Genomic DNA, 21029 nt, shown 5'->3' with positions numbered 1-21029 from the left:
GTGCTCAAAGAGACAGTACAGTTTCTCATATTCAGCCATGAACGGAATTCAGCAAATGAAGAAATGAATAGCTGTAGAAAAATTTCCATTGTTACCCAAATGAAAGAAGTTATAAATGTTTCTCCTGGCTTTTCTATATGGGAAGCTAATTATACAGTTAAATACGAATTACTTTTTTGACCTGCCATAAAACGTCAAGAAAAGAAAATATTCCATTGATTGATGAATCAAGTTAATGCTAGGCTTAAACTTTCTGCTGTTAAGACAATACATCATGCTGTGGTATACTTTAAGTAAGAATAGAAAATACTGGTCTAAAATTTACATAGCCCTTAAAACATGTGGTATTAATGTCTTTTGAATTTGAGTGATCACAATAACATTTGTCAGTAAGCCTTTACAGTAATTAATGTTATTCCTCACTTAAGGAAATACCACCTACTTTGGAGGATAATGTTATCTTTTTGTGTTCAGACATCAATCAGTAGATTTAATATAAAACAGGCTTAGAGAAAATTCCACAATTTTTGCCAACAACAGTGTAATTTAAGATTCCAAAGGCAAGTTGAAGCATATTTTTGCAGTGTCAGCTTGAGCAATTTTATACTGTGGTTTTCAGCCATAATACCATAAGATATAATTTATATTGGAAAAAATTTGACTTGTTACATGTGACACTGTTGTTGTGAAATCTCATGGTAGGAGTGGAATCCAGTCATGTCACCACCATATAAATCTCTGAAATAGGGAGTTTGTAGTAGTAATTACTATCTGTATTTGAATGGAACACTATGATCAGTTGTTGGCTGATGCCAACTTGAGAACCATATATCGTTCTTATTAGTTGAGGTAGAAGAGAAATAAATACATAGTAAAAGATCACCAGGAAAGATGTATTCAGTATAAATAATCTAGTGTTCACTTAAGTGGATGAATATGAGAGAAGATAGCATGTAGCAAAGAAGATATACAGCTTTGAAAGAACAAAATTTATTATTATAACAAAAGTTCCAGAAAAAACACAATACAGAAGTAATAGAAGTAAATTAAGCTATTTAGTGCTAAGTGAGCATGGAGTAGCTGCAAAGTAAACAGTGAGTTGAGAGAGGAAAAAAATGAATGTGTTGCTGGTCAGATTGTTGGCAACTCTCTGAGGCAGTACTTTTGCAATAGATTAATTTAAACCTTATTAGTGGAGTAATCTCTCATACTAATACAAATTAGCTATCTAGGAATTACTGAAGTAGCTACACTGAAAAGCATGCAACTTCCCTTGACTTGTTTTACTATTTACTTGCAATAAGGGACAAGGGAATAAATGGTCATATTTATAGTTTTATGGAATAAACAGAAGCCTATAAAGAGATTTTGGGTTTGAGGAACTTTGCAAACTGGAAAATATAATTTTTAAAGTATTTTACACTGTAAACAGCTGTATAATATGATATCTGTTTGAAACAATGTGTAGTTCACCACTTCTGTTTGGTTCTATCCAATTAGGCGATACTGTGTTTTCAGTGTGAATCTATTGATAAATCTGGTAATGAATGAATATTTTTCTGTGGCTAATTAAAATTAGTTATAACCTACTTTCTGTGTAATGCCTATAACAAAGCAACTAAGTATCACAGAATATGAGCCAGGCATAGAGGAAATGTTGGCAAATTGTGGTTCTTGGATGTAAATGAAAAAAAAAGGTCTATGAGAAGGGATTAGTGAGCCTCCCTGGACTGTGTGACTCCTTATAGGTGCTCCTGGGAAAGAATCAAGCAAGTGGGTTACTGTGCCCAGGTGGCACAGTGGGCAGGCTGGAGCATGGGTCTTGAGTTGGTGGGGGAGTGGTGATGGTGGTGGAGGTTTACTTGGTTTTGTGTCCCCTTGAGACTGCTGAGAAACAGGGCAAAGGCCAAGAGAGGTGTGTGCTCTGGGCCCTCCAGTAAGGCTAGGAGGTTGTTGGTGTGCTCCTAGCTGGTGTTGGGAGCTTCATAAGGAGCTTGGGGTCCTTGACCTGAGGAAGAAGGGGAGTGCAGAAGAAAGGAAATGTGGTCATGGAGGAGGAGGGCTGCTTGTCTGACTTCTGTAGGTGCCTCTGTACTGCAGCATCGCCGCAAGTGGCTGTGCCAGGCAGGAATTACTCCTTGACAGGCAGGTAGGTGGAAGGACTATTTGGGGAAATGCAAATGGGGTAAAGCAGATTCCAGGGGTAGTAAAGCAGACTGCCCCAGGATATAAACCAGGTAGGCAAAGAAGCACTTACTGTTCACAATCTCTTGAGGGTTTGATTCAGGGTATCTTTTTTTTCTTTGTCTACTTTTTTCCCCTTCCTATTTTTTTTAAATCAAATATGAGTTTCTCTAACTTCCCTACCAATGAAGTACTGCTTTTACGTTACGCTCTGAAGGAGTAGGCCGTCTTTTGCCCCTAAATCCCGTTTTCCTATTTGTGTTGGTGTTTTATATAGGCGCTGCAGAGCTTTTACGCCATTTAACCCATTTAGGTTTAAATTCTCTCCTCTTCTGTAAGCCTTCTTAAGATGTTTAGTTAATTTGAATTCTACTTGCTTCCCTGGTCTTCCCCAGGTTCATACACCTTGGTGGCTCAGGGACATCTATGCTGTCTGCTGATGGATAATCCCTCCTAAAAGAGAGTACCAGAGGAGGATGCCTTGCTGTGTTCTTGCCCAGCACCTACTCTGTAGGTTCTGCTGTGGCTGTTAAGATGCCAATTAACTCCTCTTCTGCACTACTAATGTTCAAATTAATCTTTTTGCTAGGTCACAGATAAGTAAGGGTGTTACTGGGTTTCAGGCCCACTTCATAGTTTTGAAAAGAGTGACATGATTTATCATACTGTTAAGGAGAGAACAGTAGTCTACATAAACTGTTCAAATCTGTATAAGGCTAAAAGAATTAAAACGCTGAATTACATTTCAGTGATAATGTATGGTGAGAACCTTTGACCAAGAAGGAGAGCTAATTGAATATATTAGATTTAGAATTATTTCAAAAAGCTGCTGTTAGTGATACTTATGCTGCATATAAAGGGAAGCATGTTTCAGAGATGGGTATCAGTTACTCTGTTATTTTTCCCCCATTCAGCATACTTGTATTGATCTGAAGCAGAGAGTCAGATGAAATGGCAAAGGGTATTTATTTGAGTAGCTAAATGGTTACTTTATAGTCTATTTCATATTAGGGACTGGCTTAGAATTGAAAAGATGGAGTGGTATTAGGTAGTAGTAACACTAAATCTTATTTGGGTGTTTTGCCTCTTCAAGGTAAGTAAAAGCTTCTGGAACGGATGTCTTCTTTGGATCAGTAGCATTGTGAAGCAGATTGCTGTCAGGGGTAAATTTTCATTTTATACTGTGGAAAGTGGAATTTCTTTAAACTACTTATGTGTTATCTTTATCCTTGTTCTTCCTTTCAAAGCAAAAAAGACGTTTTTTTCCTGGATTTGTTGGTCTTCTGAGTGTGCAAATATGTGTGTAAGGCAAGCACAGACATAGTTTTATAAATGAAAAATCAGCCTTTCTGTGTTTTCTCACACCATGTGCTCTTATACATGAATTATTGCTGTTTCTCCCTTGATTCTAACCAAACTCGCAGATGTCTGACTAAAATAAGCTTTGTGAGTGTAGAGATCTGATTTCTTTAGTGCTGAAAACCACAGCAGTAACTAGAGGGTTTAGATATTGATTTTGACCTGTGCGCATAACGTTATCTCATCTGTTGGTTGCTAAATATGGCAATCTGTAGGAAAGGTCATATTCTCAGACCTAATTAAGAAAATCAGAAGAGGCAAATAACAGAAATGAGAAGTCCTAATAATGACCTGATAGGGCTGCTGTGTTATTGCAGATAGGCTGCAGCACAGCTGACTTCAGAATCAAATGTCAAGAAAGAAGACAGTGCTTTCCATAGCTCTTGCCTCACTTATGGTAGTGATAAATTTGATTCATTGCCTCCTTTTTTTTGGATAAATAATTAATTTATATTTTTGTTCTGTTTCATTCTCATTCTTTTAATGGTTAGCTTTCAGTCTCCTGCATCTCCCTTTAATTGAGATGAAGCCTGAGCTTTAGCAGTTTCATATGAGAGAAAAGTGCTGGAAAACTTAGAATAGATTTGTGCCAATACTGATGTTTCTCTTCTGTAAAATACTAAGGAAGAAGTAAATCATACTTCCTTTGAGCCTAGAAAAAAGTATTAATGCTTGGGTTAAGTGCATTTTCTTTCTGTACACATGGAAAGTAAATAATGGCCTAAGAAGTGAATACAGATTGAATCTATTACTAAAGTGCTAGTGCTACAACAGCTATAGGAGCTGGGATAAAAGTTGCATTTTCCTTCTTTTCTGAAGTTGTTCATCCTACATCTTGTTTGGAAGGGAAAATGAATTATTTCGTACTGTTTTTTTGACTGTAGCTAATTTTATTGCTGTTCTTTAATCAATTTGTTTTTTCTAGGTGGAATTTTATTATTTGATGAATCGAGTTAAATTTATTTTTGCATGGCAAATGAACAGCATCAACTGTTTTGTATTTGTACAGCATTTAGCACCATAGTGTCTACTGTTACTGTTCTTGGGGACTATAATGACACAAGTAACTAATAAATACTCTGCTTACAGCTCTTACGTTTTCAAAACACTTCACAAACTACTTTATCACAATGTCTCTCCTCTATCTCTTTTTATGGACATGGAAGTAATGACACAAATCTTATGTTGTCTGTTGCAAAGCTAGAGGCAAAACATGGGTATCCTGGATCCTGTGTTTGGAAAGATTACTTACATCACCGAGATACCAGTGTGAGAGAGTGCACTGACAGTAAGCAGATCATGACTTGCATAAAACAAGGAGATACAAAAGCAAATCTGTGTGAATGTGCACAGTATCTAAAGAGTAGGGATAATTAATGACAAATTATATATGGAAGTTTACTTTTGGCAGTATTTAATGGACAAACTTATGAAGCATTCTCTTTGCATGGGTCCTGCTTTCCTCTAGGACTGAGGCTGGTCTGTTTTTCTGCTGTATTTGAGATGCAGTTCTGCTCTGCAAAGATTGTGTAGGAGGAGAGGAAAGGGGATTGGTTGTATTTATTATTTTAAGGGCTTTTGACATGCAGGTTTGCTCAGTCAGTGAATTGAATACAGAGTTATTTCTTCTGGCTCTCAGTGCTTTGAGCTTGCCTTTTGGTTTAGAGGGGACTTGCTACAGATTCTTTCACTTTTATGCATCAGCCATCTCTGGCAATGAAACTAAACCTGCCAATCTGTTAAATATTTGTCAACTGCTATGTGCAGATATCAGCAATACAATCTTTGTTTAATGTCATTCAGTTATTTCAAACAATTTGAAATACAAGTTTGTGTGAAATTCAGCATTTTCTGCCATATTTGACTAAGTGCTGCATATTTAAGTGCTGCACACAAATTCTCTGTAACAAAACATAGTAAAAATGTATTGTTTGTCTACCCTGGCCATATAACAGATTTCTTAGCTTCTGCATACCCTCAGAGAAGGGTTTCTGTTGGATAGAGTACTAATAGTTGGAACTGTGTCTGAGTAAATCAGGTGCAGGTAAAACTTTGTGGGATATTACTTAGTCTTGTCCTTTCCCTGGCTGACACACAGATGTTCCTTAAGGTGATCCTTTAGAGCAGGGCATCTGGGGGTGCCTGTTTGGGACCCATAGTGCGATCTGTAGCTCTTTATGAACTGAAGTTCATCTATTTCCTTTGGGCAGAAGGAGCTCTGGTGTGTCTTAATCTGCCTTTCAAAGATTATAGGAGTAGCAGAGCTAGGAAGGTGGGACATGCATCAAGAGAAGGAAATTGAGTTCAGGCTCTTTTGCGTGACATCGTGAAGCCATCTGTATGATAAAAATGTAAAAAAAATCTTCACTGATAAGAGCATTAAAATGAACAGTAATCCAAAAGCACAGTTCTATTTTGGTAAGTGGTAATCTAAAAATGTCAATTTTGAATCCATCAGATCTATTCCTGTGAATATTAAAATATTACTTGCTGAAATTGGTGACAAAAAATACTGTTTTAAAGTATTGGACAATGATCTGATTTCTTTCAAATGTATCATCTGTGAAACAGTCTATTAAGTTTCCATTGTTTATATCCATTTAAAATTCTGTCACTTGAAATTTTTGAGAGTTATATGGATAATTATTTCCCTGGGCATTTCTTTCTCTTGCTATTGATCCATTTAGAATAGAAAAATCATTTCCTTTGAGGAAATCAAATAGAAAATACTTAATGCTGAAATAAAAATAAAATTTTTTTAGCTTTTTCTGAACTTTTAGAATCTTATTGGCAATGCAGTCAAGTGAAATATTGTGAATGATTTGAATATTAAATGCATCCTTTCAATGCAAACAAATCAAGTATTTTTTTTCTGTAAATAAGCAATTTATTTTTGTACAAAACCCCTAATTCTGTATACCTCTGGTCAGAATGTAGTAGAATCACTTCCTCACAAATGATGCAGTTCTATCACATTTTAAAAGTTTTTACAAAATTTCTTTTTGTGAATTTCACAAGGAAAATTAGGATAAGAGTACTCTGAAAGCAAAGTAGTTGCCCTGAATGTTTTAAATCTAATTTCAAGTATTTTATTTTGTATTCCTATTTTCATATCCAATTTCTTAAGCTCCCTTTCCATGATTCTTCCCACCCCCCAAGTTATTCTAATCCTTGACTACTTTTTCAAATAAGACTTAACCAAATTTCAAACTTTTAAGTCCTTCTTGAATCATGATTATTTTTGTCTTTGGTAGGACACTTACTGACAAACAGCATTTTTTAAAAAAAAATCCCAGTGATGAGTTTTAATTTTAAGAACAAGTTTTGTACCACTACTTTTGAGCAAGAATAAAAATGGGGTTTAGAATGTTGGGATGAAAAAGTTTCCTGCCCTTGCTTGAGACTTGTAAGCACTGCATGATTAAAAAGCTTGACTTTGAGACTGAAGCTAAGAGCAGGCCATTACTGGGGACCTCTCCAAATGTAAAACGCTATTTTTTGCTGTTAAAGTTTGTAAAGAGGAAAGGGAGAAATGGGCACTGGTTGTTAGGAAAAAGGCCAGAAGACTGTGCTGTAATGTCAGAATGCAAATATTTAGAGAGACTATATGTTCTTGTCACTCAGGGACTTGCCTATCCAGTTTCAAAATATGGTTATCATGTTATAATTTTCACTGGTTTTCCCTTTGCTTTTCCTCTCCATGCTGAGTGTTCAGAAGTACCTGCTTTCCCTCCCCTGTAAATGAAGGCCTTATGCCTTCTGTGTCATATACTCTGAATTGGCATCAAGACTTTGCTCCATTGTTTATGAAATAAAGTCAGTTAAGGAATGAGTGGGAATTGGAAATTAACTTTGTGAAGGAATTTTTGCATTGGTGACTTGAAAAGTTTGGCATAGATAATCATTGGAAGAATAGATCACTTAGTCTCTTCTAGATCTCTGCAAGTATCTCTGATTTAAAGGAAGGCTGCTTTTCTCTGGTTTTGTTCTTCCTGTTTGCTCCCCTCCCCCTGGTCATGCTAGATCCTGTCCAAATACTTAATAGAAATTGATAGTGTGTTCCCAGGTAACAAATTACATCTGTCTCTGAAAATGAGTCAACGTAATCATGACAAATTCATGAAATAAAGGGAAAATACATTGCTGCAGTCCGGGGGAGCATGAGTCAATACGCTTTATGTAATTATTTAATATAACATCTCTTTTAGTGTATTGAACCAGCCTAAGACACTGAAGCAGTTGTATTTATGCAGGAATAAACAAACTTCCAGTAAAAGCTGGTGACCAGAAGTATGCAATTACGCATTTCCAGAAATACTCATTAAACCAGTCTGCTTAAATTTTAATCAGACTTCTATGTATGAAACAGTCTTGATAAAAGGGAGTAGGAAAAAAAAAAAAAAAGGATTTTTGTGAAAGGCTATTCAGATCTTCTTGTGCCCCAAATGGCTTTGAATTTTTTTATTTAACTTCTTGTGCATGGAATTGCAAATCTGTCTAGAAGTTAACAACACAAAGTTCTGCATGTTGGCTTAATTCTGTTTTATGGGAGCCATGTTAGTATCAGCACAGAAATACTGCACTGATAACAAAGCTGTCATAAAAAGAATATATGATGTGGGGACTAGACAGTGAGATATTTGAAATAGTTAATCTTTGTGTAGTCTGTGTAAGAAATGTCAGAGGACTGTTTACCCGTGTGTGAATTCTTATATGAAAGTTAAGTCATAGGAAATGTGCTACTACACAGAAAAACTAAAAATCACCAGGTACTTGCATTATGTTTTGGCCTTCCTTATTTATCTTCCTGCTACATCTGAGCTAAATACTGCAAATGGTGTTATATCTGAGACATGAGAGGATGTGTGTTGCCCAGGATCAGAAGGAAGTCAGGAATAGCTGTAAAAGATTCATGACTCTAGATGCTGGAGTGAATTCAATAGGTGTCTGGTTATGTTCCTCTCAACATTAGATTTGTATAATTTAATGGTCAGTGACTTCCACATTTATTTTCAATAAGACTAATGTAGCATCAGGATTCTCAGGGACAATCTACCTGCACAAATGGATGTGCAATAAATAGCCTGTCATCTGAAGTCTTTACAAATGTAAACCTGTTCAAATAATCTGAAAGGGTTGTTCAGAGAGCAACCCACAGAATGTTACTGGTTGAACATAAGAGTACATTCTTCTATCCCTGAAAAGGTTCACTAACTTTTTCATGTTTCACAGTCTCTCTTTTCAGGTGTTATCTGATGACCATCTATTTGTTATGGATCACTTTGTGTCTTTTGGAAACAGCAGTTATGAATATTGTTGTTTTAATACTAAATTCTAATGGTCATTGTGCTTTATCCTTCTAGGGCATCAGCAGCCTCTTCAGTTCACTTAAAGTGGTCAGGCTACTTCGGCTGGGTCGCGTAGCTCGGAAGTTGGACCACTACATTGAGTACGGAGCAGCAGTCTTGGTTCTGCTGGTTTGTGTGTTTGGTCTTGCAGCACACTGGTTGGCCTGCATTTGGTTCAGCATAGGAGACTATGAAGTTATCGATGAGGATACAAACACAATCCGAACTGAGAGCTGGCTCTATCAGCTGGGGATGTCAATAGGAACACCTTACCGCTTTAACGCCTCAGGCTTTGGAAAATGGGAAGGTGGACCAAGCAAAGATTCAGTCTACATCTCCTCATTGTATTTTACGATGACCAGCCTCACCAGTGTTGGTTTTGGGAACATCGCTCCAACTACAGATGGGGAGAAGATCTTTGCTGTTGCTATGATGATGATTGGCTGTAAGTATTAGACATTCTGTCTCTCACACACAATGCCAAATAGCTGTGTGTCATGAATACTGATATCATAAGAACATCTGGAATCGTGTCAAATATTATTATGCAGTTAAAAATATTTTTGGTGGCAATAGATATTGCACACTTTCTTACTGGTTAGTTTTAAAATCACAAGTGGGAGTATTACTGACTAGCAAAAAATTGTCATTTTGGAAGCAATATTCTGTCAATATGCTTTCAGTATTCTCTTATAAGTAAACCATAAAATGTGTAAAGCCTGAAGTATTAAAAATTAATGCACCACAGTGGGTACAGACAACCTTTGTGCCTCCATTTGGTATGTAACAAAGTCTTTGTATGTCTGAGAGCTGTATATATTGGACAAGTGGGTTGGTGAGTAGGAGGAGGTCAGGAGCATCTCACAAGGGAGAGAGAATAGTGGCACTCTAGAGGCCACAAACTCAGCTGTGGGCTGAGCATACAGTCAGATCCTAAAGCAACCAGGATGATACCAGACGTGGGCACCTCTGGCTCACGTTTCCTTGTCACAAAATATTCATATTGCCAAGCTGTCCATCTTCTGGCCATGTTGTGACTTCAGTGCAGGATCTGTACTCAAAGTGCCTTGAGAGCTACTTGGAGTTGAGAACCATATGGTGGCCACCATTAAACTAGGTCCTGTTTTTTTGGTAAGGGTGGAATCTGAACCAAAATAAGGAAAAAACATAATTGTACTTTGTACGTGGAAGAGCATATTATATGGAGAAAGAGAGATGCTTATATATATTAATATTACATCTAGAGGAGAAAAAAGTAAATCCTTGCTAAACAGAAAATTAAAACCAAATATATAATGAAACTCAATTAGGAGCACAGTGCCTGTTATGATAAAAACGTGAAGCTTTGATTCTGAAGTGTCATTTTACAGCAACACTGAAATCACATACTGAAATTACGTGTGCAGTGTTAAGCAGGTTGAAGGTTAGTGAGAAGTATAAAGACAAGCATTCTTGATCATGTAGGGATTGGGATATTTTAGCTATAAAAATTGTTAATTTTGTTCTTCTAGCTTTTTCCACTGTTAAGAGTCCCATCATCCTAATAAAACACCCACGTAGCAGAAGAGAAATTTATATAAAACTTGGAGAAAATGATGCGGTTTCCTCATGAGAAGGTGCATTAGACAATGTAGCAGTGTAGTACAAAACATATTTCCTAATGAGAGTACCTGTTCAATAGGAAATATCCTGACCTTTAGCTTATTGTTCACTGGGTTATGCTCATGATACTAGCTAGACAAGAACAGCTAGTATTATTCAGTATTAGTATTTAGTAATATGAATACTGAATGACCATAACCTTCATAAAATCAAGAATGTATATGGGGATATTTGGGAGTTGTACCTGTTCCAAACTCTTAATATAAAAATCTGGTGGAAAGAAACTGAATTTATGTAAGATTAATTTTCATATATATCTGCTCTGAATTCTAAAATGAACTTTAATTTCAGCAGGTTGTAAAAAATGGTGTTCTGATGATTTTAAATGTCATGAATGCAATCATATTTGAGGGAAACAATTCTGTTTGTATTTGGACTTCTGGAACTTTACATGTCTAATCCTATAATTGTCTCTGTATCTGAGCACCTTTATCATGTGAACAACTACTTGGAAGCCATTAGGACTTGTTCACAACATGTGCTTGTGGGTATGGCAACTAAGTAATCCCATCTTTGATTTTACCAGTCTGGATATTGCAGGGTCTTGATTGCTTTTAACATGCTTGAAATTTTGATCTGTGGTCATTCATTCCTCAGGATGGGAGGAACAAAACTAATTTGGCTTTTTTGCAGGTATTTAGAGCTTAATTGTTGATTGACATTCTTCCACCATAAAATTTTATGTTAAAATAACACTATTTGGCCTATAGAATTAAGCTCTCAACCATTGATCTGAGCTTGAACTAGGGCTATTTTATAAGAGGTTGTTCTGATCTGTTGGGAACCGGAAAGATACATAGCAAAGGTATCAGGGATAAATGTGGGGGATGGAAAAGAAATTTTCTGGCTAAAGCTTTTGTGTATCAGGTGGAATAATTCGTATTTGTCCCTGACCAAGTAACAGGTTTGTTATGAGCTGAGCTGCAAACTTGTAACACAGTTGCTGGCTACACGTTCCTGTTACAGTCCTCATTTCACAGATGTCAGATCACGTAGATTTGCACATGGGATTGGTAGGGGCTGTGGATGTCCAAAGCTTCAGAAATAATAAATTTCAAATCAGTTCTACTAATGTGCTACTGTCCATTAATAAAAGGAAAGGAAATACGATTTCTCATTTATACTTTGCCATTAACACTGTTTATTTACCACCTGGTTAGTGATGCTGTCTCAGTAGCATAGGGAAAGCCATTTTCTTTCCATGAAGGATGCAGAAAGTGCCTAATTGACTGACTAAACTCCGATTGAAGATAAGTGGGATTTGCTGAGTCCAGCCTCAAACTTATCATTCCATTAACTTCTTTCCTGCTAGAGGAGAAGTCTTTAAGAATTGTGTGAATTTATCTTGTTTTTTAAGTGGCTAGGTATAGTCTGGGCAAAAATATATACCTGTATATGTAAATAGTCCAGTGAAATAAGTGAAGTCATTTTACAGCCTTTTCTGTATGAAATGGAAGCAACACTGTTACTTTTTCTTTGAGGATTTCATTTTTGTTTAGTTGAGTAAGACAATATGTTAACAAGATTGGTTTTGAGATTCCAAAACTGTCACTATAGTGTCATTAAAAAAAAAAAAAAAAGTATTTTGGGACAAATATATGACAGCCAGCATTAATATTTCAGAGTGGTTCCAGCAAAATTTTACATTAAATAGGCTGGAAGTTTTTAATAGGAGGGTGTTTTTTTTCCCCTTGGGCCAATTAACCTCCTGTGAATAAATAGTAAAACTTCCACTAGCCTCATGGGGACAGATTTAGATGAGTGGAAAGAAAATGATAACATTTTTTTTTTCTCTGTGTGTTTTATCCTCTGCTCTTTTTGAATAAAAATAAGTGCCATGGCAAAAAAAAATAGTGGCTTATTAAACTATATTGTGGCCAGCTAAGCTTACAGCCACAATTTTATTATCAAGATCATCATTGAAATGTTGATCTTTTTATTTGTAAAAGAAACTGAATTTTCTTGAAATGGAGGTGGTGGTCAACATGTGTGAAAATGTCTACGACCACCCCCTTCCTTGCATAGGCTGTATGTGTAGCTACTCTACAGAAAGTTAGGGTGCAGGTACCACTTCAGTGCACGGTGAGCAATTGCCTCCCACTGGTGGCTGACCGAGAAACTACAGCAGTGTGGAGCTTGCTCGTTCCTGGATCCAGTTTAGAGTCATAAGCACTGCAGCCTCCTTTTGAGTTTTGATGTCAGTGGTCTTGACTTCAGTTTGCTCCATAGAGTGGATTTTATTGTGCAAGGTTCTTGTATCTCTGGGGAAGGCTGGACATGGTATATGCTACCCTGAGGAGCATTGCCAGGTGGCGCAGTTTTGCCAGGCTTTCTGGTCCTTGTTTCTAGCAAACTTAGTTTTTAGTTTTGTTTTTCGTTTACTTAATTTAATGGCAGAGTATCTTAAATGGTTTCTGGGGAGGAAAGTCATGAATGGCAGCGATACTTTTTTCTTTGATCTTGGAGTGTTGTGTGAACTTTCACGAGAGGAGTTACTATGTAAACAAGTGATTTTTAAGACATTTAATGCTGTCTTCTCTACCGACAAACTGACTGAAAGGTTTGTAGTACAGTCAGCACAGGGCTATGGTGACATCCAAACAGGATGTTTGTGTCAGAAGGGCTCAGAAATATTACAAGTGTTTGAAAGTGTGAACAGTTCATAACTAGTGTCCTTCCATGTGTGTTGAGTATGCTTATTCACAGAGAGATGGAATTTACTCTGTAATTATGTTCCATCTTCTGTAAGACAAAATTTGGTTTTCTCTGCTGCTCAGCCACCAGTCTGCTCACTCCTCGCTCTCTCTGTAAAGCTGATCCTCTGACAAATACATTTGTTATATAATATTAGCTCTTCATAGACCTATTGACCATTAGTAATAGTACATTGCTATAATGTCAAACAGCTGTTTAAAAAAAAGTAGGTAAGATCACTTCCATTTTCTTTTTTCATTCAGTCTTTCGTTATGGTAAATAATAAATCAGGTAACTTTGCATTAAAAATTTAGAGATGTGTTAGTGAAGCTATCCTGGACTGGTGGGAATTTCAGTCAGTTTGCCAGTGAAGAGGACAGCAATACATGTCTTAAAATCAGTTGTTTACATAGTAACTCCTCTCGTGAAACAGAGAGGCTCACACAACAGTTGAGTGCAAATGTGTTGATCTAGTAAAAAGTTGAAGGTATGTGAGCTTGTAGAAGGAAGGCTGGATATGTCGTGTTATGAGTGTGTACACACTGGGAGGGGATGATTGAGGTGAATAAGCTGCACGTGGGTATTGAGCCTGTAGGGCTGACTGGGCTGGTTGGTTTTGCACATGGGGCAAATTATATGAAAGCTTGTCTTGGTCTCAGCAGCCCTGGTCTCTGCTTCAGGGCCACCTTCTCAGGGAGGTGTTCTTGTGCTCTCAAATGCAATGACTGTACACATTGTCCTACTGACCTTGTTGTGGCTGCAGTTTTCAAGGAGAAAGTGTTTTACTGTTGGCTATTTTGACGTGGGAAGGTGCAACCCGTTACTAGATTTGTGAGAGACTGCAGCATACTCACTGTATCCCTGGGCTATGTATGGTCCATTGGTCAGCTTCACCGAAGGGGGATATGAGTATGTGAAAAATACTCTTGATTCTTGACCTCAAATAATGCACATCTGTTTGGGAAGAACAAATTGTTTTAAAATAGAGATGAAGTATCCAGTGGCTGCTCTTAAGGATTTCTGTTCTGTGGAAGCTTGCTGTCTCTGTTCACATAAGCAGTTCATATTACTGTGTAGCTGTTTTTCCTGAACATATGGTAAATTATAGTTTTATAAAGCAAACTTTCTTCACATCTGTCAAGGAACTGACCTGCATGGTTTTACCTCTATTTATTGAGTGTGTGTGTTTATATAGAGAGAAGTATGAGTGTTACTACTGGAAGTAAAAGCAATTAACTCCTTAGCTTCATTTTAAATGAATCAAAACATATTTGCGTACCCCTTTTCACAGATGGCCAGTAAATTGCTAATTAATAGGGAATATGTCTACAGACAGATCTTTCAGAGAGGCTGATGTTACATAAAAGCAGGTTTAAAACCACTGTCTGGGTCTGGAAAGATAGATACTTTCCATTTTAATACTTGTGGAGGGGGGAAAAAGCTATTTCAATTTTTAGTTTCTTCCCTGTGGAGACATATGCTTCGAAATAACAGTTCTCATATATTTTGTTCAGTGAAGCTGTCAGGTTGGGTTGCATATTGTTTATTTTTCCTAAGCAATAGTAGAAACCCGAGGACTTCCATTTGCAGTTTTCACATCTGGGTCCTGTGTCAGCAGTCCCCTTGCTGTGCAGGTGGAGTAGGGATGAACAGTTCTAAAAATGCTTTCATTTTCCATTTTTAACATACAATAATACTGATGGATGTTGCCTATCTGGATTTTTTGAGCAACTGAGCAAAATCTGTAATTTCAGTGGCCTTTTGTTAGTGTTCTCAGTTGCACTGAAAGATCCCAAACTTTTCTTGCCTGTTCATGCTAAATTCTCCTTGTTAGGTAGAAACTTCCTGGAACCACAGGGCTTGACTCATCCAAAATATGAAGTTCACTGAGGAAAAGGCACACGTTTGAATGCTAAACTAAATCATAAATTCCCCTGTTAACACTATAATTAGACCAGATAGTGAGAAGGATCATGGAAAAAGAATGAAAGTAGGAGTTAAAAGGTCAGACTTGAGGACATGCATGCTCACATACTGTAATAAATTTTCAGCCACTGAGTTCATTAATCAAAGCAGACCGGAGACCAAACCCGTTCATCTTTATTGGTCATGTGCAACACAAACATCATGCAGTCCCTGCAGCACTTCAGCTGTTGACTCTGATTAAGGTAGAAACAGTCCCCAGGATCGTGGAGTAGAGCTGTCTCAGCTTTTTTCAAAGCTTTATCTGAGAATAGCTTCTTTCTCACTAGACATAAAAACAGGAATGAGGATAACATTAAGCAAATTTGAAAACATAATTAGATAGCTTTATTTACAGCACTCTTGCTGAAAGGAACAGAAATGTACCCTGTAATACAAACATCCCTCTGAACCATGAGAAAATCTTGGTGGCTGGTGTCATGACACACGAGTCAGTGTTGCTCCTTCACATCTTCACAGAGGACTAGTGTGCTTTGGTGACGCCCAGCAGGGTAGGAAGTGTTCAGAAGGATAGCCAGGAACTGATGAAAACTGGACTGTTGTTATCAGAATACCTGAACAAGATCCAGATGCATTACAGTGTCATGTTTGATGATGTTCCAGAGGCATGATCTTTCCCTCATAATGCAGTTCATAGAGTGTTAGAGCAAATGGATGCAGCCATGCTGTGTGTGTACTTGCCAAATATGCACACACCTAATTGTAAGAGAAGCATGTGTCCCCCTCGTACTCCTTTTAGGGGATGGAGGACAGGCACGTGCTGAAACTGGTTTTCCTGCAAGTTAGTGGCCTGAAACAGGCCCAGCCATGTGCTAAGTGCTGACTGGGTTTGCTGAGGATATTTGTTCAGGGGACTGAGCACAAAGGCCTATGAGACTTCAAAACAACTTTTTCTGTATTCATGGTTATTGCAAGGGCCTTGTTTTGATTTGGGGACATGCTGGGAAAGGAACAAGAAACCTTGCCTTGCAAAAGTGGTTTCTTGGATACCTGCTTTTTGTCACCAACCCAGGCAAAATAACAAAATTTTTTTAGATGCCACAGACTTCTTGCTAGCCACTGAGGTTGTAGTTGGCATGCTTTCCATATGGCTGATAGTTTTGCATTGCTTTTCATTCTCATCTGTTTTAACCACCACCAACACTATTCAAGCTAGTAATTCCTGATTTAAAGACCTGGATCTATTTTAATTTTTTACAATTTCTTATATTATTGTATTTCTTTTTAATAGGTAGGGAGTCTTTGCAGATCTATTCCCTCACGCTTCTCTGCTGTGATTTATTACTTCTTGCTTGAAGCTAATCATGGTATTTGAAGAGCTGGTGTATTATTGCTATAATTGTTAAACAACTGTTTGGGATTTCTGAATGTTATTGGGCTTGGACGCTTTCTTCATTAGTATTAACCACCAGAAGTGTCACGGATATGTTTCTCAGCTACACCAAGTTTCAGCAAAGAGGTAGAGCCAGCAGAAAATCCCGATAGAGTTTCTCTGAATGTTAGAAGGAGGGTTTGGCTATTAGGGCAGGATTTGGTCTGCTTATCTCTAAATGTGAAAATACCTCAATTTTTCTTGTTAAGAGTGAAGACTGAATAATAATTTAAAAAAAAAGTAAAAAACCAAACCAAAAAACCCTCTCCAAAAACCAACAAAAAAAACCCCTATGAAAACCAAAACCCCAAAGTCATTGCGATTAAAAAAAAAAATAGGTAGACAACATTGTTTTAGGTTTTTTGGCTATATAAACAATCCTTCAGACAGTTGTGTCCTGAGGGATGCAGTTTTCAATGAAGCGCATCGGTATCTCTCATCAGAAAGCATGGGACTGTACCAGGTCAGGGTGGTATTTTCAGACCCACCGATGAGCCGGAGTGTCTGAGCCCGCACAGTTACATCACTGATATTCAGTACAGACAGAGCATGCTGGAGAGATGCGGTCAGTGCTGACAGACTTCACAGCATAGCAAGCTCCAAACCCTGAGCTGTAGCTCTTGAAAGTTGCCTCCTCTTTGGATAAAAGATGTCAAAGGCCTGCAGGTTTTTTAAGGATCGCTTCTGCTGAAACATAAAACACTGGTGTCGATGCCAGCAAAAGGACAGACTTCAGATGACATGTATGTAAATAGCAAACTCCTACAAAAATAATTTCCTCCAGGCTAAGATGGACTGAAAGGTTTTTTCAGGATCACAACACCAGTGCTAATGCTGTAATAAACCTGTCTGAGCTAATGACCATGGCTATGTGAGGAGTGGCCCGTTCATAGGGGTTAGTCATCTCCTCACCACTACACACTTCAAAGTAATAGTTATAGAAGAAAGAAAATGTTTTTTGTTATTTCTTACTATGCAAAAGTGAGTAAGCAATACTCTTGTTATTTAAAGTGTATATGACCAGATTAAAATAGATTAAATTATAGCTATTAAATTTCTTGCAAAATGCAGCTTGCAAATGGCAAGGGCAAATTGCCCATGTACTTTTGGTTGTGGGGGGAAAAAAGAAGATAAAAAGTCCAGAGCTGTCCAGAGCTGTATCACATATATATGCTTGATGAATCGTGTCATGATGTGTCATCTTGCCTTAATGATTTAAAAAATTTCAGGCTGTACTTCAGTCTAATGGATCTAGGGAACGACCCTACCTCAGAATATACTAGAACTTAATTGCTAGAATAGTCCTAGGAAATTTTACTCCAAATCACTGTCAGCATGATGCAAATCCAATCAGGATAATTTTTGAAGTGAGATTTTTTTTTTTGTGAAAATTTTTAATTCTCAAGGTTCTTACAGTCTGTTGTCTCCTGCCGAGCTTAACCTCACTCTCCAAGACGCTGGACAACTTTTGAAAGGACTGTAAATGCAAATGGAGGAAAAATAGTTCTGTTTGACAGGAAGGAAGATGAAAGCTGTAAAGTGATAATGGTTTGGGGTTTTTTGGCATATGGGGAGAGCTCACACTACAGTACTGTTACAGATAATTGCCTTTTTTCCGTTTGTTGCACAGTGTTTCTAAATTTTTTTTCCCTTGAATTATTTAAAAGTAATGAGGAGGATAAGGAAAATGAATAGCTATCCCAGTTGTGGTTGTCTCTCTTTTTCACCTGATACCTTTCATATCACATGCTTATTAGTGCAAAATTTGGCTTTCTTTAGGCTATTTCTAACATTTCTTCCTACAAGTAGACTTAAAACACTGAAATATGCTGACTCTTTTGAACTTTCATCAGCATGTGCAACCAACTTGTTTTGAATTCTGAAGGATCATCATTAACTCAGTATTTGGGAGGGAAGTGCCTGATGCATCTAGAACATGGACTGAGAGGGCAGAGGAGCGTAAAAGGAAGAAGGAATATTTCAGGCAGGTGAACCATGAAATAATATACAGGATGGGTGTCTTGTTCCCTATGAAGAAAAAAAATCAAGAATCTGCAAGAGACATTGTGTTTTGATATGCAGGACAGTAAACCTGGGAGTTCAGTTTATAATTTTATTCTTGAATTTCTGAGGCACACAAGTGTAATCTATAAGAGCATGGTTCACCTTGTCAGAATTTTATTCTGGATCCCCACTTGTGACATTGGCTAAATACCTATAGCACACAAAAAGCATGACAGATTTTTCTTTCTCTTTCCAGTCCTGAGAGGCCTTCCCTTAAGCAGCAGCTCTTGCTGAAAGATAGAAGTCCTGGAGAAGGAGTTGGTTTTACACAGGAATAATCTGTATTTCAAAGTCCATTTCTGTCTAAGAAAAATCCAGTTAAATAGGCATTGGAAAAAATAGCAAAATAGCTTATCCACTCATATGACACATCATTCCACTTGTTATCTAATATGTGGAATATGACAGAAGCATCTGAAGCATCTTTCAAGCACCTTTCACTTCTGCATCAGCTTCAAAAATGATACAATTATTTCAGTATCTAATTGCTACTGGAGTCAAACAGGCCTGCTGTAGGTTACAAATTGCTGGAGTAGAAACAGCTTTCCTAGCTGTAATATATAAGTGGTTTATGTATCATGATATATCCATAACCACTCAGATAAGCTATCTCATAACATCTTGAGAATGAATAAGGATTAGTTGTGCTTGCCAGATCAGTGATTTTAATGCATTTGTATTTTAATGCAGTTTATAGCTTAAAGAAAGATTTTTCAGTTTATAAAAATAAGTAATGTTCTAGAAGATGCAGATGTTGCTGTGGGTCATATGCGGTTTATTTCTTGGAGATGAGAACTCTGAAATATTCTAGATCTGGAGTTGCTATCTGAAGACATATCCTATCATAAGCATCAGCCTGATGGAAGTAACTCTGATCTCCTGAGAAAATACAGAATATATGTGAAAATGTCAGTATCCTTTTATCTGCAGTACAGCAGCTCTTGCTGCAACTGGTGTGAAAAATGTGGAAAGAGCCAAGTAACTTATTAATAGGTCCTAGTGCCTGGAAGGAAAGTAGAAAATTTATTCTTCTTACCAAAGGGTTTTGACAGCCAGTAGGGTCTATAATCCTAAGTGCCTTATGGTGAAGAATGAAATAGTTGAGGTATTAAAGCCTGACTGTTTTTACTTAACATGAATTGAGAATGCTTTTTTCCTCCTTCTTTGAAATTAAACCAGTAACTGTACCAGGTGGTGTGGAAATAAATTCTTCTTGTCAAATAATAGGCAAGCCTTGCCCTCCCCTGTCACCATCTCAAAACCAAAAATGGGTCAGTGTTCAGAGGCCAAATTGAAGGAGAAAAAATTGGACTTAAAGAATTAACTTCCGTCTTTGAAATTCAATTTGAATGAGGTTTTCTTGTGAGTTTTCTGGTAAAAATCATGGAAAATAATGCCAGAGTTTTTGGATCATCCTGCTCCACAAAGATTGTAAACAGTCTCAGGGCTTCTAAGCAGTTCATAAAGTGAATTCTGAAAACTGTGAGCTTATTTATTACAGGTTCTATTGTTTTTTGACAGTTTGTACTTCTAGTACAACTTTTGTAAATATGAAGTAGCACACTTTATCCAATTTTAAGCCCACCCTATCTTAATTTTCCGTTTTCAAAGAGCTTCAATCCTTTCATACTCAGAGGGCAAATGAGTGGAATTCTACCTCCTAATGGTCGGGTCTACTGTGACAATTTATGTATGTGGTCCTGGACAGAGTGCGTCCTATTGTATCGCACATACAGGTTTGGCAGTGATTTTGTGTTGTTAGAAATAACCCAGTATCCACTGAGAATAGTTCATGGAAACGTGCCTTAAATCTGATGTGGCCATTCTCCTATTTATAGTTCTCTTTCATATAATGGACCACCAGTTCCTTCCTCCTGCTTTTCTCTCACTTCCTTGCATAAACCTTCATTTCTGGGCCTCACTGCTCTGAGCTTTGCCATCCCACACTAGTAGCTTCATCCTGTTGTGTTTGGGTTTTTTCGGTTTTTGGGTTTGGTTTTTTTTTTGTGTGTGTGGTTTTTTTTTTTTTTTTTTTTTTTTGTGTAGAGAGAGTTTCATAGGAAACAAGGAACTGGAAAAGATACTCTACTTGCCTTATTCTGCCCCTTTGCTTTTAGAGAGGGAAGTTGTTACAAGCTGTAATTCCTAGAACTTCTTATTCCTTAAACATCTGTTGGACTTTAAGCTTCTCCATTCACTTTGGTGCATTTCAATGCAGAGGAAGGGGAAAGAAAGGTGATTTCCTGTATTGTAAAGATGCAAATAAGCGTTGATTTCTTGATTTACTTTTGTTTTGAATATTTTTGATTCAACTTATTCTTTCTTCATATGACTGTGCAATTTATAAAATCAATTTTATCAGA

General features: G+C 37.3%; 1 protein-coding gene across 3 annotated transcripts in view; it reads left to right on the top strand.

The window, feature by feature from the left end:
* KCNH1 (potassium voltage-gated channel subfamily H member 1) overlaps positions 1–21029 on the top strand; it is a 185385-nt gene that overhangs the window by 30257 nt on the left and 134099 nt on the right. For all 3 annotated transcript variants that reach the window (XM_026844475.1, XM_026844474.1, XM_026844476.1), the window contains exon 6: positions 8907–9336. In XM_026844475.1, the coding sequence (XP_026700276.1) occupies positions 8907–9336 (430 nt within the window). The remainder of the gene's footprint in view (positions 1–8906; positions 9337–21029) is intronic.

The sequence above is a fragment of the Athene cunicularia genome (genome assembly GCF_003259725.1).
Source record: "Athene cunicularia isolate RWA chromosome 3 unlocalized genomic scaffold, athCun1 chr3_part1, whole genome shotgun sequence".
Classification (NCBI taxonomy): domain Eukaryota; kingdom Metazoa; phylum Chordata; class Aves; order Strigiformes; family Strigidae; genus Athene; species Athene cunicularia.
Note: the sequence above shows the minus strand (reverse complement) of the source record. Positions and strands in the feature narration are given on the sequence as shown.